This window comes from Rhinopithecus roxellana, chromosome 5 (assembly GCF_007565055.1).
Source record: "Rhinopithecus roxellana isolate Shanxi Qingling chromosome 5, ASM756505v1, whole genome shotgun sequence".
Lineage (NCBI taxonomy): Eukaryota > Metazoa > Chordata > Mammalia > Primates > Cercopithecidae > Rhinopithecus > Rhinopithecus roxellana.
Window position 1 is genome coordinate 57,380,452 of NC_044553.1, and position 24,809 is coordinate 57,405,260.

General features: G+C 33.0%; 1 protein-coding gene across 11 annotated transcripts in view; it reads left to right on the top strand.

Moving 5' to 3' along the window:
- NOVA1 (NOVA alternative splicing regulator 1) overlaps positions 1-24,809 on the top strand; it is a 149,938-nt gene that overhangs the window by 122,952 nt on the left and 2,177 nt on the right. For 6 of the 11 annotated variants that reach the window (XM_030931715.1, XM_030931719.1, XM_030931720.1 and 3 more), the window contains 2 exons: positions 488-559; positions 23,908-24,809. The exon at positions 23,908-24,809 is cut by the window's right edge. In XM_030931715.1, the coding sequence (XP_030787575.1) occupies positions 488-559; positions 23,908-24,809 (974 nt within the window). Of the gene's footprint in view, positions 1-487; positions 560-2,348; positions 2,671-23,907 lie in introns of those variants that run through there. The other 5 variants (XM_030931716.1, XM_030931723.1, XM_030931718.1 and 2 more) reach the window with 2 other exon arrangements.

Below are 24,809 nucleotides of genomic sequence, written 5' to 3' on the forward strand. Positions count from 1 at the left end.
TTGGTGATGTTCAACATATTAAGTAGGTGGATAATTTTATGCCAAAGTAAACTTCATTTCACCACTTCTTCAAATCTCTGACTGTATTCATTGATAGGAAAGTGACTCTTTTGGTTTTATTCATTGAACTTCTTGAATTTTTTTTTTTTTTTTTTTTTACATCTCTTTTCCCCCAAGAAAACAAGAGGGAAAGAAATGAAACTACTATTCATGAATATGATCAGGATTTAGTACTCATGTGAATTTTTATCAGTCACCATCATGATTTCAAGTCATGAATTTATTTTTACATGCTTATGCATGCATGTTTACATGCATTAGTTACTTAATTGATGTTAAAATCCATTAAATTCAAATGAATAGGAGAAAAATTTGTTCATAGGATTTTGTTCTCGTTATATTACATTTTATTTTATTTTGTTTTATTTAAATAATCAGTTTAAGGCTTATAAAGGTTGATTTGCTCCTGAACTGCTTTGTTTCCCAGACATTGCCATCTTCCCCAACTACCACCAAGTCCTCTCCATCTGATCCCATGACCACCTCCAGAGCTAATCAGGTACAGTATCATCCTGTCATCTACACCATACTTTTCACGGGTGATTGCCTGCAAACTGGAGAAAAAGATAATGGTGGGTTAAGGATTTATTCGTTCATTCACATATATGCACCATAATCAGATTCCAAATAACCTAAGAAAGAAAAATCGATTATTTCTAAAATTTTATATGCATTTCTAATTTTAGATTACAAATATTATATTCAGATATTAAACTACTATAATTTTTTATTATTTTTCCTTAAAATTGTGACTACGTAATGGAGCTCTGAAGGCTATTTATTGAATTGGTATTTTTAATTTCCCTTATTGTATCTTCCTAGAATTTTTCATATGTAAGTTAAGGATACCATACATGTAAAAAATAAATGTATAAATTGAGCAAAGGTATATCTTTAAAAGTGAACGCAATTTTATTTGCTTTTTATTTGAGACATGCTTTATTATGTAAACAACTTGCACCTATTGATGAAAAGCATTTCTAACAATCTAAAAGAAACTGAAAATTGGTATTTGTGGTAATTTTAATGTTTAACAACTCAGGAGAAAATTCTAAGCATTTTCATTGCTCGACTGACAAACTTTGCAAGTAGAATATATTTTATTAGTTTGATTTATGGTTCTTTTGGTACTATTTGTAGGTCATTCTTCAAAAATGTGGTTATTTTTAACATATATAAGAAGATTATCTAAAATATTTGTGTAATTCAGAGTCATACTGTACTTTAATTTGACAAATGTTGAATAATATAATTATTAAAATTATTAAACACATTTTTATTTTGTCTGAGTTGAGCTTCATTTAGGTGAGAAATGTTATTTTCTTTAATATTTTTGCTTTTTTAATAATAAAAGGCTTTATGGGATTATTTAAATATTAAATAAAAGCTTATCTGATTAATATATTTTTCATATAGTTGACTAACAAATTATTAACTTTGTACTATATTTGCTAAATATATTAAATGTGGTTTTTGCATATTATCTAATATAAGACTATCAGAACTATTTTGCTGATTTGTTGATCCTAATACTTTTGCAACCTGAAGAAAGATTTAAATATAATAACTGGAAGCAAAACTAATATTTAGGATGATATTTTATACTACAGGTTTGATTTTCATTTTATGCAATAGCATTCCCTTCAAACAAAAGTATTTTATAATGCAAACATTTTTAGGTCCAATAAATTGGTTAGTAAAGTACACATCTCCCGTGGTAAAAACCAACACTTCTCTTTGAAGTAAATGGTACTACATAAAGTGACAATCAAGCTTGTATTACAAATGCATGAAGTTTAAAAGTATACTTACATTTTTACTCTACATACCTTATCTTTTGCTGAGTTTTAATTGTATGGTATAAAAACCTTTTATGAAAACAACTGATTTTGTGTTTTTAATATTTCTTTTGTACTTTATCATTCTGTCTTTTCCAAATGTAAACATGACAAACACAACCACAATAAAAATAAAATGAATGATTTTTCTCAAGGTAAAAAACCCTGGATCTAGAAGAGAAAATCTCCTTAGTAATTTTGCCTTTGAAGCTAAATTTGTATTTTCTTTCATTTATTCTTATAAGAGCATATGAATCTTTATAAAATGGTTTCTTAAAAGGCTAATCATATATTTAAGTTTACTAATATTGTATTTTTACCCCCTAGATAAAGTGCTTGCCAAATCTAAGTTTTGCTGTTTTGAAATAAGTCATTTGTAATTTTATATTCTGTCCACTATACTCTGTATATTGTTACTTATACTCTGTTTTCTTCTGTTCTTGTACAAAGAAGCATAATATCTCCTGGATATCATGAAGCAAGATATAAGAGAAGAACAAAACAAAATCTGTAATTCATTGAAAGAATTGTAATCATCAGTCTTTCATATTATTAATAGTTTGTAATTATTTTTTCCCCAACAGTATTTTCCAGTAGATTCTAATCATGTGGTAGGGCAGAAGGAAATGTGTTTTTTGTTGTTCATTTGTTTCTTGTCAACAGTCCCAATTAATATAGCTTTGCTATACTGACTTATATCTGGAAGTGTATAAACGAGATAAGAAAATAGGTTCTAATATGATCATCTTAAGCTATTTGTAATAAAAAGAACTAATGGATTGTCAATATTCAGAAAACCAAAAATAAAAAACACAGAAAACTATTCAAGGAGTAAGTTTGATCTGCATTTCCAATATTTAAAAATACTTTTTATTCTTTTAAAAATGATGACATATTTCAGTACATACCGAATTTTACTTTATTAACCTTGAGACCCCTTAACACTTTCCATAGGTCACACTGACATACTCTGACTACAGTGTTGTCCTATAATAATTTCCTCCTTAAAACTGAAAGACTATTATATGAGAAGTCTTATAAAATGATGGCATGGTGGCTCACACCTGTAATTTCAACACTTTGGAAGGCCGAGGCAGGAGAATCACTTGAGACCAGGAGTTTTAGACCATCCTGGGCAACGTAGCCAAGACCCTGTCTCTAAAAATACATACATTTTGAAAATTAACTTTTCACAGTGGCACTTGCCTATAATCCTAGCTACCTGGAGGCTGAGGCGGAAGGAGTGCCTGAGCCCAGGAGTTCAAGGCTGCAGTGAGCCATGATCATGCCACTGCTCTCCAGTCTTGTGTGTTAACTTAATTCTCAGTTTTCACATCAGTGAAATTCAAATAATATTGCCTCATAGGTTGTCATAAGAAGTGAAGAACAGTTACCTCTTCTTAGAACAGTGTCTTGAATGTAACAAGCATCATATAAATGTTAGGTTATGTTTAATTTCTTATCTGTCAAGTGAAAAAGATTATTCTTTAACATAGTAAATAATAAAGTAAATGGCTTATTAAAACTTTAGAGTTTTGCCTTTGGAAAGATTCTAGTATTAGTATTGGCTGTTTTTTCAAGTCTAAAATATTTCTGTAATTAAAACCTGTCTGCTTTAAACTACTTTACAATTATTTTCTAGAAAGAGTTCTCAGTTACTTGTTGCCTAAAAGTACATAAAATTGCTCTTCTTCCCCTACTGAAGAAGAAAAGTTATAAGAACTAACAGTTTTACAACTTATTCTGTACATATGTTGTATTTTGTAAGGTACAAGTTTGATATTTTTCTACATATGGGATTTTAAATACAAAGCAGATATAAAGATATAGTAAATAGATCAAATTCTTTAAAGCAACATGTTTAAACTTTCAAATAAAACTTAAACAGAATCAGTAGTGTTCAATCAGTTCTAAGTTATTAATTCTAAGTTACTCAGTGACTCCATTAAGATTCAACAAAATGGTTTTGTTAATCAGTGGTACCAAAAATTGAATTTTGGTTTTAACCTTAGTCCTTCTTGTTAGCTCTCCTGGGATTTTTCTGAAATTTCATGAAAAGAATAAAAGAATGATTTCAGAAATATGTGTTTATAAACATTTGTTTATTTACTGATAAGTTTGAAATTATAGGCATTTATCAAAATGTATAAAACATATGAAAATAGGTAGCTCATATATAGTACCCTTACTGTGGCTGCAGAAAAATAAAAATAAAAATAATTGGTCTCACTTTAAATTCATGACCACAAGTCACAAATAGATTCTTAATTCTGTCATTCATAAGCTCATTGACTTTCTTATTCTCTAGATGACTATTTCACAAGTTCTCCTCTCTTTTCAATACTGTACTAATTTTCTATTGCTGGAAAACAAATTACCACAAACTTAGTGGCTTAAGCAGCACACATTTATATTCTTATAATTTCTGTAGGTCAAGAGCCCAGGCATGACTTAAGCCAGACAGGCTGAGCCCTTTGCTTGTGACCTCACAGGGCTGCAATCAGTGTCAGCTGGGCTGCATTCTCTTCTCTTCTATAGGTTTGACTAATATGCTTCCCTGTTCATCCGTTGGCAGCGTTCAGTTTTTGTGAGTTTTTTGTTTTTTTTTTTTTTTTTTTTTTTAACCTGTTTCACTGAGGGCCACAACTTATAACTGGCTGTTGGCTACAGGCAATTCTCAGATTCTAGAGGCCACCCACAGTTGCCTGCCACATGACCCTCTCCACAGGCCCTTCAAAACTTGGCTGTTTGCTTCATGCAAGGCCATTAGGAGAATCTCTCTCCATTGTATGCCAGCAAAAATGGAGCCTTATATATTGAACCAAATCACAGGAGTAACTTTCTTACCTCCTTTACCCTACAACATAATTTAATCATGCTAATGACATTGCATCATTTTTTCCATATTCTTATAGTGAGAAGTAAATCATGTGTCCCACTCACACTCAAGGGGAGAAGATAGTACAGGTTGTAACGCCAGTGGGTAGAGATCATGGAAGTTTTCCAAGAATTGTCCCTACCACAACCCCCACAATGTTTCTTGTTTTTTATACTCTCCCAGCTAATGACCTTACTTCCTTTCCTACTTCACTGAGAAAACTGAAGCAATCAAAAGTGAACTTCCACAAACTCATACCAACAACTACTTAATGAAGCAGCATTTATACTCACATAGTCCGCCTTCTCATCAATTACTGTAGGTAGATTTTCCCTGCTCTTGTCTAAAACCATTCATTTCAGTTGTCCATTAAACATTCTTCCTTTACTCAAGAACTTTCCTTCATCAATTCTACCTTCTCTCTCCTTTTTCTGTCAAGTTTTTGCTCTCTACAGAATCATTCCCATCAGTGTGCAACTGTTTTTTCTGTCATCTTAGAAAGCCAAACAAAACTTTCTTCATGTCACTTCCCCCACCAGCTAATGCCCTGTTTCTTCTACTCCTTTGTAGTAAAACTTACGAAAGTGTTACCTCTACTTTATTTCCCAGTGTTGGTATTCCCATTCTTAAATCCACTTCGATCAAATTTTTGCCTCCCCCATTCCACCAAAACTCTGCCAAGGACATCAATGATGAGCACTTTGCTAATTCCAGTAGTCTGTTCTTAGTCTACATATTACTTTACCTACCAACAATATATTTTAAAATTTATCTCTTCCACCTCCTTGATATACTTTCTTTACTTGGCTTCCAGGATACTACACACTTTTGGTTTTCCTCCTGCATGGTTCCACTTTGCTTCTTCTCAGAATCCTTTGCTAGTTTATTCTCTTATTTCTATATACTTAATGATGAAGTGCTCCAAGTCTCAATACTTGGGAATTCTTCTGAGTCTTAATTCTTTGTCTTTCTCTATTACCTTGGCTTTTATATGCTGACATCTGCAAAATTTATGTCTCTGTTGTGGGACAAATGTACTGTTACCTTAGTCCATTTTGTGCTGATGTAAGAGAATACCTGTGATGGTAATTTAAAAAGAACAGAACATTTTTTCTCACAGCTCTGAAGGCTGGGAAGTCCAAGATCAAGGCACTGGCATCTGATGAGGGCTTTCTTGCTGTGTCTTGAAATCGCAGAAGACAGAAATACATAAAGGGGATGAACACTGTGTTCCTACATGGCTGAAGAGCAGAAGAGAGAAAACTCACTCCTGAAAGCTCATTTTGTAGTGTTATTAATCAAGTCCTCATGACTTAAACACCTCCCAAAAGGCCCCACCTCCCAAAACTGTTGCATTGAGGATTAAGTTTCCAACACATGAATTTTGGAATGGACAAAAACATTCAAACCATAGCAACCATGAACTAAAGAAGCTTTATCTTTATTATTCCTCACAAGTGCAGACTTATTACCTAATTTTATGGTCAGAATTTTAAATTTTGTTTTCCCAAAGATGTCCCCTAAAGTTGTATATGCTTCAGGCCCCACATAACTTGTGATCACCACATCTCAAAGTGAAACTCCAGACTATGTCCAGTTCCCCACTGAGTCTTTCCACTTACATACCTAATTGACATCTTAAATGCAGTAAGTCCAAAAACTACCCCTAACCTGTTCCTTTTAAAATAAGTCAGTTTTTTATTTCTTTACTGCCACCTGAAATAGTTTACCATTTCACTGGGTAAAAGTCAAAATCTCCAAAATGACCTTAGTTAACTTATAAGAAAAGGCCTTTGCCACACTATCTCTATTTCCTGCCACTCACCTCCTCACTTACGTTGCCCCAACCACATTGACATTTGTTGCCCCTTGCAGACATCAGGCATAACCTCACCTCAGTATTTTTCTCTTGCTTTTCTCTGCATGAAATTTTCTTATCATAGAGATCTGCTTGGCTAACATCTTCATAACTTTCTAGTCTGTTCAAAATTCACCTTCTCCATAGGACTTACCTGACCTCCTTATATGGCAACCTGGCCTCCCCCTTCCCGCCACACTCCTGATTCCCTTTGTCTTGCTGTTTTTTAAGCTTTTTTCCATTGCCTCATGAATACTGAATACTTAGCTTCTTATCATGTTTATTGTGTACTGTGTTTCTTACTCTCCGAGTAAACTAAATTGCATGAGGATAGGGATTTTTTCTGTTTTATTCTCTGATGTATGTGAAGCACTAGCCTGGGACATAATAGGTCCTCAGTAAATATTTGTTGAATGACTAGCATTAGTTGAAAGAATAGACTTACAAGGCTATATGTTCTAAAATTCTTTGTTTTTTTACAATATTTGAAACGAAATTTTGCATAGAATTCTCTCTGATAATATAAACCAACTAGAAAAGGATCATTTTAGTTGAATGAAGACGTTAAGCTAAAAGAACATAGCCTTCTTAGCTTGACGTCTATTTTATGCCTTACAGTATTCAGAGCACAATTTGAAAACCAGTTGGGCACTTGTCTCAAATACAAATATTATCATAATTCTCCAACAAAATATAAAAATTAGGGCCGGGTGCAGTGGCTCATGCCTGTAATCCCAGCACTTTGGGAGGCCGAGGCAGGTGGATCACTTGAAGTCAAGAGTTCAAGACCAGCCTGGCCAACATGGTGAAACCTTGTCTCTACTAAACATACAAAAAATGAGCTGGGTGTGGCAGCGCACGCCTGTAATCCCAGCTACTCAGGAGGCTGAGGCAGGAGAATTGCTTGAACCCGGGAGGCGGAGGTTCCAGTGAGCTGAGATCACGCCATTGCACTCCAGCCTGGGCAACAGGGCTAGACTCCATCTCGAAAAAGAAAAATTAATTTATATTTCTTTCAGCATATGTGTGTGAGTAGTGTATTGTGTTTATGTGATATCAAGATAATGTTCATCAGAAATATATAAGAAGGTCCTAGAAATATAATGACATCCATTTTTAATGAACGTATTGACTTTGTTATGTATATTAGATTTTATGTGCTTTGCTTATCATTAGGATGAGAGTTATGAAATTGCTGATATTTGATTGTAATTTCCTGTGGCTCAAACTAGTATGTATCATATACATATCAAAATTGCAAACATTCCTAGAAATAAATTGAATCAAAAACACTGAATTCATATTAAATAATATACAATTTTTATATAAGGGCATGAAACACTCCCTTAATAAATGGATAGCCTTATTATAATTTTTGTGGGGAAGATTTAATATAGAAATATCAATCCTTTTAAAATCAAAATATAAACATGTTACAATTTTCATCATATTCCCATTTTTAAAAGAATTATCAAGAAACTAGTAATATTGAGACCACCCAGCATTAAAATTTACTATAAATGTGTCACAATAAAAGTGACATACAAATAGATGCAATTGATAAATGAAGTATATAGATATTTCTGAAATAGATGCAAGTAAGTCATGCATCACGGATATCTTCTGAAAAAAGTATCATAAGCGATATTGTTGTGTGAACATCATAGAGTGTATTTACATGAACCTAGATGGTATAGCCTATTACAATACACAGCCTGTTGCTCCTAGGCTACAAACCTATACAGCATGTTACTGTACTGAATACCGCAAGCAATTGTAACAGTGGTATTTGTATATCTAAAGATACCTAAACATAGAGAAGATAATGTTTTGGCTACTACATCACTAGGCAATAGGAACTTTGCAGCTCCTTTATAATCTCATGGGACCACCATATATGTGGCCTGCCATTGATGAAAACGTCACTATGCAGCACGTGACTATATATGGGAACTTAATGTATGATAAAGAAAAACAGTGTGATCTAAGGATTTGGAGAACTGTGGTCTTGAGCCATAATACCTGGCTTCCAATCAAATCTTTGTTACGTCCGAAGTTTATAATGTGTGAGGCCACATTTTTTGTTTTGCCATGCGTGTTTTCTCATTGTAAAATATGGATACCTACCTTGCAGAGTTGTCATGACTTTTTAATGAACGAATGCGTGAGAAATATTTAGAACACTGTCTGGTCCAGAGTAATATATAAGTGTAATTTTAATTCATTATTAAAAAGGATGTTTTATTTTATAAATGGTGCTGGTATATTGACTGTCCACCTGAAAGAAAATAAATTTCCACCTCAGACGATATGCAGAAATAAATCTCAATGCATTCAAGATTGAAACTGTAAGACTATTTGAAATTATGGTGTACGAAATCAAGGATGACTTAAGCAAGAAGGAAATCCAAAACATAAAAGAAAACGCTACCAGATTTGAGTATATAAACAGTTATTATTTTTGGTATAGCAGAATACACCATTAATAAGCAAAAGAAAACAAAAAATATGTTGAACACTTGACAATTAATTAGTATCTCAGCTATACAAAGAACTCCTAGGTTCATATGAAAACCCAATATAAAAATGAAAAGGCAGTTTACAGAAGAGGGAATGGAAATGTACAATACAGATATTAAAACATGTTTAACCTCACCAGTTATCAGGGAAATTGGAATCAACATCACACAATTGCACTATTTTAAATCAGATAGATAAAACTTTATGTTTGTGTATAATACACATAGAAATGCAAGATGTGTGTGTGTGTTTATAAATCTAAAGTACTGGCAAAGATACAAGAAATAAACATGCTCATACAATGTTGATGTAAGAAATACTACAACATTACAGCTTTTGAGATCTATCCTGTAAAACTTACTGCACCAATACATAGAAACATATACAAGAATGTATGTGTGATAAAAGTTGGGAAGCAATTTCACCCTTAATCACTGGAGAGTGATTAAATAAATTCTGATATTGCAGAATAGTATGTGTTGAAGCTATTTAAAGTGCTGAGTTAGATCTGCATAAACTAGCCTAGAGTAGTGTCATACAATATGAAGAAAATTAAGTTGCTAAGAAACATTTGGCCCTATCTTTAATAGTCAAAAAACTTTGTTCATGTATTATTAGAGTGATGACAAGGAATATGAAAATTACTACATTTTACTTCTTATATCTCTACTTTGTTTTTAAAATGTAGCAGAGGATACAAAAGAGAATGGAAAAAAAAAAAATCCTTACTTCAGTTGTGGCATATGCAATGTTTTAAAGAAGATAAAGCAGTAATTTCCCAAGGGGAAAACTAGTTGTCTTTGACATTACATGTGCATTTAAGCTACTTGGCTTCTTGATTTCCTACTCTTTTGAGGCTTTATTGAGGTCAAGAAGGCTCACTGGGGAGAGGCTTCAGGCCTTGAGGAAGCACTGACTGGCAAAGGGAGTGGCAGTTGCTTCATATTTTAAAGTTATGCCAAATTAAATGATTGCATAATATATGTAATATTTTTATTTATCCTTTAGAGTTAAAACATGAAAAATACTCAACCCTAGCTTTATATCAAAATTACCTATGTAGATTATTAATTAATAGACCTATTATGAGATTTTGCATCTATATTTGAACAGTCAGATATTTCATGAAGCTTCTTGAAATGTTTGGGAAACACTTATATGATAAGACCACATTAGTTTATAATAAATTGATAATTGTGTGCTATGTGACACTGTCTCTTTTTTTCAACTGTTAATTCATCAAGACTTTACCATGAAACAACATACACACTTTGTGATTTGAAAAATACTAAATTCATACAAAAATTGACAGGTAGGGATTAGTTTCAGCATTGAGATTAGTTAGGGTTTACTACTTAATACAACTTAAATCTATGAAGGGTTATTATACAAAGGATGATTATCCTTTTAGATGTAATTAGTGAATGTGAAGGCCTGGGACATTATTGTATACTACTGTAGACTTTATAAATACTATAGACTCAGGGCACACTGAATTTACAAAAAGAAAAATCTTTTTTTTGATAATAAATTAACCTTAGCTTAATACTTTTGACTATTACTAAATAGAGTTAGAGGTTCTCTTAGAGATTTTTATATGCAGATTACATTAGGAGTTTTGGGGGTGTTTTTGTTTTTGTTTTTTGAGATGGAGTTTCACTCTTGTTGCCCAGGCTGGAGTGCAATGACACGATCTTGGCTCACCTCAACCTCCCCCTCCCAGGTTCAAGAGATTCTCCTGCCTCAGCCTTCCGAGTAGCTGGGATGACAGGCATGAGCCACCATGCCTGGCTAATTTTGTATTTTGTATTTTGTTTTGTTTTGTTTTGTTTTGTAGTAGAGATGTTAGTTGGCTGTTGGTCAGGCTGGTCTTGAACTCCCGACCTCAGGTGATCTGCCCGCCTCAGCCTCCCAAAGTGCTCGGATTACAGGCATGAGTCACCAAACCCAGCCTACATTAGGAGTTTTTGAGGTCGTTTAGCAATGCTCTTGCCAAAAATTATCGATAATGATTAAATAAGTGCTTCCTACCCATATTCATTCTGTTGCAGACTTCTGAGTTTGCTAGTGTGCTGTAGTGTAGATAGTCTATTATCCATACCAGTGATGGGAATCGAATCTCCCTTAGGGCAAGTTAACAATACCACTGAAAGCAGCACACCATTAATATTTTCAGGTTAGTATTACAACACAGTATTTAGTAAATACCAGGTTATGTGATCTCCCAAAATCCCTTTTAAAAGTGTGATTTTATCTGAAGGCTTTTTTAAGTTTATGAAAAGCCTAAGACTTTCAGATTGAAGAAAGTGGTACACATCAGGGAAAAGAGTTAATGAAATAGTCGCTCTGTAACATTCCTTATTTTACATCCCATATATGGCTTAGGCATTGGTAAAATGCATAGAATACTGTGTCTAGTATTGGCTCATATTAGGTAGATTTGCAAGATTCTCTGGACGACTTAGTAAGCAAAGGTGGTTTCTCTGTTTCATCAAAGTTTTCCCTGCAGCCATAACTGCAGTAATTCTTGCACACAGTATATTCTCGAGACAGAACATTATGCATGCCTTTATATAACCACACCATTTAATGTCTCCTTATTCCACAATGTGTACTTATTTTCTTGTTTTGTGTGTGTATACAGTTCAATAGAATTTTTCATTTTTCAAGCAAAGCCGTATAAAATTGAAAATATCTAAAATAGCAAAATTTGATGGTTATCAAGTTTATTTTAAACATTTTTATTTTTTTAAAGAATGCTTAGATATGTGAATGTGTTCACATTATTCTCTCAGATAAAAGTAATTTTGCAAAACTGGGGAGTTTGATACCTTCTCGCTTTGGAATAAAAAAAGTGTTTTTCCTTTTAACCTCAGAAATTTATAATTGGCCTTTTTGGTTATTAATTTTTCTAATTTTTTATCACTAGGAATTTTTCAGGAGACAATAAGTTGATCATTTTCGTTTATTCTGCATCTAATGCCTTATAATTCATTTTATTGGTGTTTGGTTTCGTTCATGTTTCTTATTCAATTACTACTTAAAAATATTTTTGAAAAAGAAAACATTCCTTTTTATTACCTGGCTTCAAATTGCTTTTAGCCGAGTAACAGAAGTTTTAAAATTAGTGTATTCTTATATATGATTTATGAAATATTATAAATGAACTATTTCACCCACATATATAAAAAGAATATTGTTTGTAATAGTATAGTTTGTTAAATTGCAGATGTGCTTCAGTAATCTTTTAAATGTAAATCAATGTTTATATGGTTTATGTCAAGTATTAATGAAATAATGTATAATATTTTCATTTTCTTAATGACAGTCATTTGGGATAGTAAATAATCAATCTCCCATTACTAGTAAGATACTGAAATATAGGCGTTTTTTTTTTTTAAATGAGTATTGCCTTTAGGAAAACTGTTGGTGAAATTAATAAGAAATATATAATTCACCTAATCTGTAAATATAAAATACCTGTAAGTAATTATAATTTAATAAATCATTTCAAAAAACATCAGACTTTTCAACTAATATTTAATGGTAAAAATGACAATCAAAAATGCATAAAGATACAATAAAAATCCAAATTGTGCAAGTTTTCCTTATAACTTAATTCCCTAGATACATAAGTTTAAACAGAGTAAACAGAGATGGATTTTCAAACATAGTTGAGACATTTACTTCCAATGTTATCTTATTTAGTTTGGTTACGTCATAGAGTATTAAACCATAAACTCAAATTTTTAAAAAGTTCTTTATTCCTAGATTAACTTTATTTTCTAAATAAAGTGTGTTTTTTATAAACGGGCATTCAGGTTAGATGCATGATTTTCATTTAAAACTATGATTTTGAATTTTTCTACTTAAAAATTTTAAAATATTTTTTAGATGTTCTTTTCTGTCATTTATCAACTCACTATTTTATGGTCATGCATATTTTACAGTCATTTGCTTAATGACGGGGATATATTCAGAGAAATGCAGCATTAGGTGTTTTTGTCATGTGCATACATCATGGAGTGTACTTACACAAACCTAGAAGGTATAACCTAATACACACCTAGGCCCTTGATATAACCTATTGCTTCTAGGTTACAAATCTGTACAGCATGTTACCTTAATAATACTGCAGGCAGTTTAACACAATATTAACTATTTGTATAGCTAAACATATCAAAACAAAAAGGTACATTAAAAATATTAAAAATACAGAATAAAAGATAAAAAATGGTACTCCTATATATATAATACATGTATAACATATAATATAATATAATATACTCCTGTATAGGGAACTTACCATGAATGGAATTCACAGGGCTCGAAATTGCTCTGGGTGAGTCAGTGATTGAGCAATGAGTGAATGTAAAGGCCTGGGACATTACTGTACTCTACTGTAGACTATTAACACTGTACACTTAGGGCACATTAATTGTATGAAAATGAACTTTCTTTCTTTAATAATTAACCTTAGGTTAGTATAACTTTTTGCTTCATGTATTTTTTAATGTTTTTGCTTTTTGGCTCTTTTGACTTTTAAACACTTAGCTTAAAACACTAATATATCGTCCAAAAATATTTTCTTTTACCTTATTCTGTACACTTTTTTCTTGTTTCCTTTCAGCATTTGTTTTAGGTTCGGGTAATTTTACATGGGTAATTTGCATGTCGCTGAGGTTTGGTGTATGAATGATCCCAGATAGTGAGCATAGTGCTCAATAGGTGGTTTTCCAACCCATTCCTCCTCTCAACCTCTCCCCTCTGGGAGTCCCAGTGTCTATTGTTGCCATCTTTATGTCCATGTCCATGTTTACTCAATGTTTAGTTTCCTCTTGTAAGGGAGAACAATCAGTATTTGGCTTTCTGTTTCTGCATTAATTTGGCCTCCAGATACATTCATGTTGCTGCAAAGGACATAATTTTCTTCTTTTTTACAACTGTATAGTATTCCATAGTGTGTATATATCACATTTTACTTATCCAGTCCACCGTTGATGGGCATATAGGTTGATCCCATGTCTTTGCTATTTTGAATAGTGTTGTGATGAACATACTAGTACATGTGTCTTTTTTGTAAAGTGATTTATTTTCCTTTGGATATATACCCAGTGGTGAGATTGCTGGGTCAAATGGTAGTTCTGTTTCAAGTTATTTGAGAAATCTCCACACTGCTTTCCGCAGTGGCTGAACTAATTTACATTTCCACCAGTAAAATATAAGTGTTCTCTTTTCTCTGCAACCTCTCCAGTATCTGTTATCTTCTGACTTTTTAATAACTATTCTGACTGATGTCAGATGATGTCTCATTGTGGATTTGATTTGCATATCTCTAACAATTAGTGATGTTGAAAATTTTTTCATATATATGTTGGCCACATGTTTGTTGTCTTTTGAGGCATGTCTGTTCATGTCCTTTGCCCATTTTTAATGGGGTTGTTTGTTGCTTTTTTTCTATTTAGTTTCTTTTCATTTTGTTTTACTTTTAAAACTTTTTAATTAAAAACTAGGACACAAAAACTAAGATACACATTAGCCTGCTCCTACACAGGGATGGTATCACCAGTGCCACTGTCTTCCCCCTCCACATCTTGTCCCACTGAAAGATCTTTGGGGGCAGTAATACACATGGAGCTATCCTCTCCTATGATGACAATGTGTTCTTCTGGATTACTTCCTGAAGGACCTGCCTGAGGCTGTGTTATAGTTAACTTTTCTTTTTTAATTAGTAAATGGAATACAGTCTAGAATAATGATAAGAAGTATAGTGTAGTAAATATATAAGCCAGTAACAGTCGTTTATCATCATTATCAGGTTTTATGTACTGTACACAATTGTATGTGCAATACTTTGTGTACAACTAGCAGAACAGTAGGTTTGTTTACACCAGCATCACCACAAACATATGGGTAATGCTTTGTGGTAGGACATTAGCAAGGGTTACAATGTCACTAGGTGACAGAAATTTTTCAGCTCCATTATAATCCTGTAAGATCACCATACATGGTCTGTCGTTGAACCAATCTTTGTTATTTGGTGCATGACTGTATATACATTTAAGTATTTTGTATTTTTATAATACCACTGGACTTCAAACCCTATGAAAGCAGAGATCTTATCCTTTTCATTTACCCCTACATCCCCAACATTTGGAATTATACCTGGCACGTAATAGCCACTCAATAAATAATTGTGCAATAAATTCCAGAAATGTGCTAAAATTGTTTTTGCATTGTTCTACTTTTCGAGGATTCATTTATTCTGCAGCCTAATTTTGGACAATTGTTCAATTTCCTTTTGTTACACTGCTTTTAAAAAATAAGACCAAGTGTGTATGGTAAGAGAAAAAAACTCATCTGAAATGCAATCTCTATTGATCTCTTTTTGTTTTACCTGAATATAATTACATACTTTTACATTATTTAACCCAAACTACATATGTGTGTGTGTGTGTGTGTGTTCAACTTTGCATTGGTATTTTTTACATCATTTTATAATTTCATATAGTGCCTGCATACTGTCCTTCGTATATGACGTTCTGTGTTGTGACTTTTAAACACTTAGCTTAAAACACTAATACATTATGCAGTGTGCTAGTGTTCATTGCACAGTGTACTAATACATTGTACAATGTCCTCTGTTTTGGAAATTTCCCCAGGAGAATTGCAGAAGGAGAGAAGCAAAGTGAAAGATTAAACCCATTTCATAATTTGATGAATACTAAAAAGACAATATATACTGACACCAACGTTTTAAAGAAGAAAAAGATTAATAGTTTACCCCCTCCCTGATTTATATTTGCTTTATTTTTTACTTGATGGTCAATTTTGCTGCTCTACCTTGAATAGATCTTTGATCATTTTAGAAATTAAATATTTTCCTACCTAATTCTTTAATTTTCATTATTTAACAATTTGCTTCACTTTTACTTCCCCCTAAATAATTTCATCTATTCCTATGACTTCAAATACAATTTATATGTTAACTCCCACATTTCCCCTGGCCTCCAGCCCCATAATCAACCACTTATTTGGCATCTTCACTTGGATGACTGATAGGCATTTTAAGCTTAAAAAGGATAAAATAGAAATTCTTCCATCCTCATCTTTCAACCCTTTTCCACCATCTACTTCAGTGAACACAGCCCTATTTTTATTTTCATAGCTATTTTTTACTTTTTAATTTTAATGTTTAATTTACAACAATAAATTGAAAACATTCGTTTTCATTTCAAATATTCAAATATGTTTAATACATTTTTTGCTAATCAGAATTAAGAACTCTGAACATGTGTCTTATAACATGTGCCCTGAAAGAGCTAGGCTAAAAAGAGGTGATTTTAAATAATAATGATTTCAAAGAGCTTTATGTTAACACATGGATGATGAAGACTTACAGGCCTTTCATCAATTTAACTTCAATATAGTAAAATCTGGTTTAGTAAGCATTAAGAAGACAATACCCCAAATTATTTTCACTTTTAAATAATGGGCTTCCCTGCAATAGTTTATTATTATATGACCTTCATAGTTTTTTAATAGTTACTTAACTTCTAGTAGTTTTCTTTTTTGAAATAATTATGTCTAGAGTGCTCATCATCTCAACATAACAGGAATAGTTTCAAGTGTTTCTCTTCTGTTCCTCCTTCTCCTAGAAAGCATAGGTTTTCTTTTCTGTTTTTCTTATTCCTAAGTTATATCCCTCCCTGGGATATAGTGTTGTATATCTTTAAATTTTGAATCATGTTTCAGGGGCAAAGTGAAATAATGTGTTAAATGGAAAAAGAAGTAAGTTAAATTTTGTCTTTAGAAAATTGTCTGGGTAATTCAGTGGGGAGTTGAAGGAGGGGCTCATTGAAGAGTTTTGAACAGAATTTTCTCATAATGCTAAAATAAAGACCACTTATCCTCAGTCTCACTAAGTTGCCTGATTTTGTAGATGATGAAACTGAAGTGATTTGAGAAAGATCACATAGCAGAGCCAGGGTGAGACCACATACCTATTAACGGCCAAGTCTATATTTTTATTATACTACACTATGCTTTAGATAGGATAAAGTAATAAGACTGAAGAACAGCACAGAATAGGACATATAGATCTAGGGAGCAGGGGAAGTCACAGATAGCTCCTAAGCTTAAAATCTGAGTTGGCAGTGGGTGAAGGGTAAAAATACATGAGACAAGGCAGCATGGTATTTTATAAGAGATATTAGACATTGCTATGAAAACTGTTCTGCCTTTGATTTGGTTATCAAAAGTAGAGTAAACAAACTAGTGGAGAGTTAGAACTGCTTTTTAAATTCTTTTTGGATACTTCTATTCATGTAAATCTGTTGTACATATTTTATCAAATCAGTGCATTCACACAGGCAGTTATTTGTTTATTTGAAGTCTATAGTCAAAAGAAAGGATGCCGTTTTTTCAATTTGCTTTGTTCAACAATTCAATGTAGATTCCCCAAAACGGCACATGTATCTCCATTGGATGCTACTAAGTGGAGCCTCAGAAGCCTAAATGGTAATACATTGGGAAAATAAAAAGCATTTATCTGGTTAGATTATATAGTGTATATCATGGTAAAAAGTAAATTAATCTACTTGTTTTTCCTCACCAGAACTATGATATCTTGACTATTAAGTTTAAGAGATAAAATGAAATGTCAGTATTTTGATAGGCAAATAATGTATGATATAACAAGAATGTAAAAATATTTTCAAAGATACTTTCTGGTCAGTTAAAAATTATAAAAGCCCTCAAAATTATAGAAATTATCATAATTCAATTCAAATTTATTTAAGCACAAAAGAGAGTTGTATTTCCTCTGTGCTGGCTTTAGACATGGTTAGATTCAAATGCCAAAAAATGCTGTCTTATTTTTATCTAAGTTAACTTCATTTTCAGTCAGGTTCTTCCTTTTCTCATAGTAGTGGTAAGATAGCCACTAGCAATGACAGGCTGGTGTTCTACTAGATTAGGAACACAAATATCTCTTTACCGACAAGTTTACCAAATTATCATGCTCTTGTTTGGCCATCCTGTGTCATGTGCTCAAACCCAAACCAGTAAAGGTTATGGGTGTGAGTATAGCAATAGGTCAGACCTGGGTCATGTTTTTACTTCTAAAGCAAGCTTGTCCAACCTGCGCCCCAGGACGGCTTTGAATGTGGCCCAATACAAATTTGTAAACTTTCTTAAAACTTTTCTATTTTTTTCTTTGCATTTTTTAAAGCTCTTCAGCTATCATTAGTGTTAGCGTATTTTATGTGTGGCTTGAGACAATTCTTCCAGTGTGACCCAGGGAAGCCAAAAATTGGATACCCTTGTTCTAGAGGTATTGAAAGATTGTCAGCCTTATCTGAGGCAGGTACACTAAGAATGAGAAAGGGTGTTTTCTAGAGGAAAACTGGGGTTCTGTTCCCAGAAGAAGAATGATTGGACACCAACTGAATGACTGAGTAAAATAACAGGTATCCACTGTTGATAGGAATTGCTTTATAAGTGTAATGTCATATATGTGTAGTAAATATGGCAGCCCTAAATAAAATAATTCATACTATTATTTGGGAGCTCTCAAATTATAATGGAACTTGTTTTGCATTTACTTCAATATATGGTTTTATTAAATAGTTTTTTTATTTTTCTGCCATGATAATGAAGAAATATGATACCTATAGATAATCTCTTTCCTTTATAACCATAAAACCATCATGAGTTGGAGTTCTTGTTTGTCGAAAGAGTAAATATATCTCAATGTCTATTTTTAATTAGAAACATATCAATGTTAAAATCTATTTATGTGGTATTTTTAAAACTCATAGGATTCTTACAGAAGTTCTTTTGTGATTGCACATAGAGAAATTGTAACTTTATTACTTTTGTTCTGAATAACAGTTGATGCTAGCATAATTAGTATAATTATATTGTTAATCTTTCTCTTTTTTTTGATATAACAAATAAGTTGTGAGTCTAGAATAAGGAATATTTAAGTAAAGGTTATTTTAATTTAAAAGTAGTAGTTTTAAGTTGAGTACAGTGGCTCACACCTGTAATCCCAGCTACTCAGGAGGCTGAACCAGGTGGATCGCTTGAGCCCAGGAGTTCGGGGATGCAGTGAGCTATGGTTGTGCTACTGCACTCCAGCCTGGGTGGTAAAGGGAGACCCTCCTCTCCAAAAATAAGTGAATAAATAAAAGTATTGAAGCAGTTCATCACTGCTAAAATGGGTTTAGATTTGAAATAGGAACTGTCCAATACAGAAATAACAGTGACCAAATGTATGGAAATATTTGGTTGTGAAAAAAGAGTGTACGGATGTTACACATATGTGAAAGACCATTAGGGAAATATCTTCGTCTCTCAAGGATTTTCTTTTCTTTCTTTTTCCAGTTAAACTTTGTGTCTCCTTTATAGCCTTTATATACTTCTGTGCCAGCACCTTTAAGACTCCTGCACTGATACACACTCATTTTCTACATCTATAAGCTCTTTAAAGGCAGGAACAGTGTCATATATATCCTTTATCTCCAGCTTTCAACACAGGGCTTGGGCCATTCAGTAAGCATTTATAAATGATTAGATGGATGTTAGCAAATATAATCATAACTCTGAAGGGAAATCCGATTTGTAACTGTCAAGAACATATCTGATTTAGTTTTATACATGTTATACCAAATAATTTGTATGCCATTGAAGATCAGTTCTTTTCTCCCAATTCTTTAGAAATAAGAATATGTATATTCATTTCAGCCAGCACATTAACAGACTTCACCAGTGAAAATGAATCCATGTACACAGTTAGAATTTGCTATTTGTCATTTCAGTTGGAAGTTAAATACTATCAATGTACAGACATTGCTTTGGTAAATGCCTTTATCTAAGAAGTAAGAGAAAATAATCTATCTTATATAATTATCTTTGCTTCTCCTCTGTTTTTTCCCACCAGTAGTCAGTTATCCACCACCTCAAAGCTTCCATGTCTTTCTGTCTCACTTTTCCGTAACTCTGGCCCGACACTTAAAATGTAAATATAACACTACTCTCCTTGTAATATTATTTAACTAGATTTCAGTTTTTTGTCTCAACTTCTTTTCAGAGAGTCTGTTTCCTATCTCTGCCCATATTAGATTAATATTGTGTGCAAATAGATATATTTTTATATGAACATATTTTTTAATTCTTCAGAGAAAAAAAGTGTAAGGCAAAGAGGATTCTCATGTTCTTTTGTCAAAAATAAAAATTGGGTGATAAATGCCTTGTGTAAGCTATTAAGTATTTACTTTTATTAAATTTTGAAAACTTTTTATGTTTGTTTCCATTAATTTTCTAAATTTGGTAGTCTTATACAGAATAGCATATTGCCTAAAATTAGAAAATGCTATATATTGTAATTACTAAGATGCAAACATTAAGTCTGCTCTTAAGTCATAACACATCTTTAGTTTTTTTAATCTTGCCAACAAAATTTGGGGCCACATCAATATTTAATTAAACATTGATTGTGGTTGACAGATTTTTTTATTTAAGATTCTTTGAAATGGTTAAACACTAAAATTCAGAAGAAGGTATTAACTACATAAAAGCACCTTTAATATAAAGATAGACATTGTCATATAATTCTTCAGTTTTCAAAGATATGGATATTTTTGGAAGGTGTTTACTGTCATTAAAAGTTAACACTACTTCGAATTATGTGTTATTTCAAAGTTTTTGAGTATTGGCCGGGCGTGGTTGTAATCCTAGCATTTTGGGTGGCCGAGGCAGGCGTATCACCTGAGGTCAGGAGTTCGAGACCAGCCTGGCCAACATATAGTGAAACCCCTCTTTACGAAAAGAATACAAAAATTATATGGGCGTGGTGGCACAAGCCTTTTAATCCCAGCTGCTTGGGAGGCTGAGGCAGCAGAATTGCTTAAACCCAGGAGGCGGAGGTTGCAGTGAGCCGAGATCACACCACTGCACTCCAGCCTGGGTGACAGAGCAAGACTCTGTCTCTCAAAAAATAAATAAAATAAATAAATAAATAAAAATAAAACTTTGAGTATTGAAAAGAAGGAAAAATAAATAAAGGGTTTTTTTTTTGTTTTTGTTTTTGTTTTTGTTTTTAAAGACAAGCTGATGTTCAGTAATGTAAGTGCAGTGCCCACATGTGCAAGTTGTTTTAGAGAATAGTTTTAGAGTTAAAAAAAAAAAAAAAACTATGAAAAAACATACATAATGTGAGACTGATTTGACATGTGCTAGAAATTAATATCTTCACACATGTCATAGAGTGGATGTTATAAAATTATTAAAATTTCATTACCTTTTATTATCAGCCTATAATTAACCTTTTCTGTGCTGTTCTGCTTCAGGGTGGTTATCACAGAGGAAATCATTACATTGAACAAAACAAAAATGATTACTTATAACTTAAAATAACATAAGACTAGGTCTTTTGAAAGTCTTGGCTGATTAAACATTTTTCTTCATTAAAAATACGTTAAAGCACTGCAGTTTGCCAGTACATAATGTCCTTTTTTTTTTTTTTTTGAGACGGAGGCTTGCTCTGTCGCCCAGGCTGGAGTGCAGTGGCGCCATCTCAGCTCACTGCAAGCTCCACCTCCCGGGTTCACGCTATTCTGCCTCAGCCTCCCAAGTAGCTGGGACTACAGGTGCCCGTCACCATGCCTGACTAATTTTTTGTATTTTTAGTAGAGACGGGTTTCACCGTGTTAGTCAGGATGGTCTCGATCTCCTGACTTCGTGATCCGCCCACCTTGGCCTCCCAAAGTTCTGGGATTACAGGCGTGAGCCACCGCACCCGGCCCATAATGTCTTCAATAATATTACTAAAAGGTTATCATTTTGAAAAGAATTGCTTATTCATAAAAATACAATCATATTTAACATTCAGATACTTAAATCCTTAAAAGTGCATTTTATCAGTATTTCATGTGTACAGGATAAAAATAAAGATGATTGTAATTCATCTATATCATTGGTATAGTATATATCATGGTTTAACTTTCTAATTGTAACACATTAACTTTTCAGACAAACAGTTTTCTACAAAAAGAAGCTCTGAGCAAAATTAACAAATATTATAAAAATACTTCTCAGTCTATTTCTTGAAACTGAATCCACTTAATCAGGGAATATGAAGTTTATGTTTAACATTCCCAAGAAAACTTAGACTATTTCTCAAACTTTCTAAGTTCTTGAAAACTTGGACTATTTTCCAATAAGTGAAATGATTATATAAACAAATTATAATTAAACAAAATAAATTTCTTGTATTACTGTAAATTGTGTGTATGGAAATAAAATGAGTTGTGTGTGTGTGTGTGTGTGTGTGTGTGTTATATGTATAAATATATTTATGAGGTGACTTGGTTTAGAATTTGCATTTATACTTTCTCTGCTTGCTACCTTCCAGAACAAAATTGCCTAAAATGCATGGCTGTATTTCTTTAAAATATTCTTATCCAAATTTGTGTTTTAAAGATAGCATTAGAGATGCTTGCTAAAAATTAGCTAATGAAATCTCTCAAAGAATACCTCAAACAACTAAATGTCCTGCTCAAATTTTAGCACATTTTTTTAGCCTGCCCATTTTAATGTCTGGAACAAGGAAAGCTTACTTCAGTGCTTTGTCAGTGACACAACAATCACAAGTTTTGACCTACCTAGTGAGACATAAAACATTGACATATGTGCCATTATGCCTCCATAATAAAATTTTAAATGTTAGTATTTATATTTTAATTTTAGGGATGATAGAAAATTTCATATTCATTTGATATTTCTTATAATAGTTTTTTTATTGTGATTAAATAAGTCAAAATATGCTCATTTTTGTGGCTGGATGTTTCAATACAAATAAAAATGTCTATATGTGGTCATACTGGATTGAGTATTCATGTCACTGCCGTAATTTTTCAGTATCTTCTGAAAATATGTTAGTACCATTTGATAAGATGGTAGTAAGCCCTAATTTTAAAAATGTAGCTATGATAGCCAAAAAAGCAAATAATTAGACTATTTTATAAATATAGATAGTGCAGCTAGGTAATATAATTCTTAAATAGGGTTAGTCTACCCCAAGCCGTTGAAAAATTAAAAATTATTAATTATTATAAATCACTCATTATGAAGTTACATTTCATATGTTAGTGTAAATAAAAATACTAACAATTTTGCTGACCTTTATCTCTGAAAACAGTCATGAAACAAGTAAGATTTTTAATAACAAAATATTCTGGGTGATAAGGAACATGAAATTAATGTTTTGAAGGGACTCAAGCTTGAACTTCCCTACTGTTATCTTTATTTGCTTTATAATTCTGCATTCTTTGTTTTTGAAATGTTTTAGAACAAAGCATTTTCTTAAAAGTTACAATAGGTGAAGAATCATCAACAGCATTGTGATTTTTGGAGCTATATAGAAGTGTTACCTTTGGTGTATAGTTATGATTCCCTCGTTAACATACTGATTTCTTATAAATTCTATTGCAAAATGCACAGTGACTCAAGGAAAAATTTTATTTAATAATTTTGACCTGAAAATTGAGTTTTTCCTTTGAAAATTCTAATTTGACAAGGTAGTTGTATTAAAGTGTGATAAAAGTCACTTTAAAGTTGTGATGTTTCTGTCTTTCATAAATTATGTTTAAACTAATTTTCAATTTATTTACTTTTCTAGGATAGCAAAGTAATATAATGTATGTGCACAAAACAGAAGTATTATTTATACGTATTTTTTTTAATTACAGGTAAAGATTATAGTTCCCAACAGCACAGCAGGTCTGATAATAGGGAAGGGAGGTGCTACTGTGAAGGCTATAATGGAGCAGTCAGGGGCTTGGGTGCAGCTTTCCCAGAAACCTGATGGGATCAACTTGCAAGAGAGGGTTGTCACTGTGAGTGGAGAACCTGAACAAAACCGAAAAGCTGTTGAACTTATCATCCAGAAGATACAAGAGGATCCACAAAGTGGCAGCTGTCTCAATATCAGTTATGCCAATGTGACAGGTCCAGTGGCAAATTCCAATCCAACCGGATCTCCTTATGCAAACACTGCTGAAGTGTTACCAACTGCTGCAGCAGCCGCAGGGCTATTAGGACATGCTAACCTTGCTGGCGTTGCAGCCTTTCCAGCAGTTTTATCTGGCTTCACAGGCAATGACCTGGTAGCCATCACCTCTGCACTTAATACATTAGCCAGCTATGGATATAATCTCAACACATTAGGTTTAGGTCTCAGTCAAGCAGCAGCAACAGGGGCTTTGGCTGCAGCAGCTGCCAGTGCCAACCCAGCAGCAGCAGCAGCCAATTTATTGGCCACCTATGCCAGTGAAGCCTCAGCCAGTGGCAGCACAGCTGGTGGTACGGCGGGGACATTTGCATTAGGTAGCCTGGCTGCTGCTACTGCTGCAACCAATGGATATTTTGGAGCTGCTTCTCCCCTAGCTGCCAGTGCCATTCTAGGAACAGAAAAATCCACAGATGGATCCAAGGATGTAGTTGAAATAGCAGTGCCAGAAAACTTAGTTGGTGCAATACTTGGCAAAGGAGGGAAAACATTAGTGGAATACCAGGAGTTGACTGGTGCAAGGATACAGATCTCCAAAAAAGGAGAATTCGTACCTGGCACAAGGAATCGGAAGGTAACCAT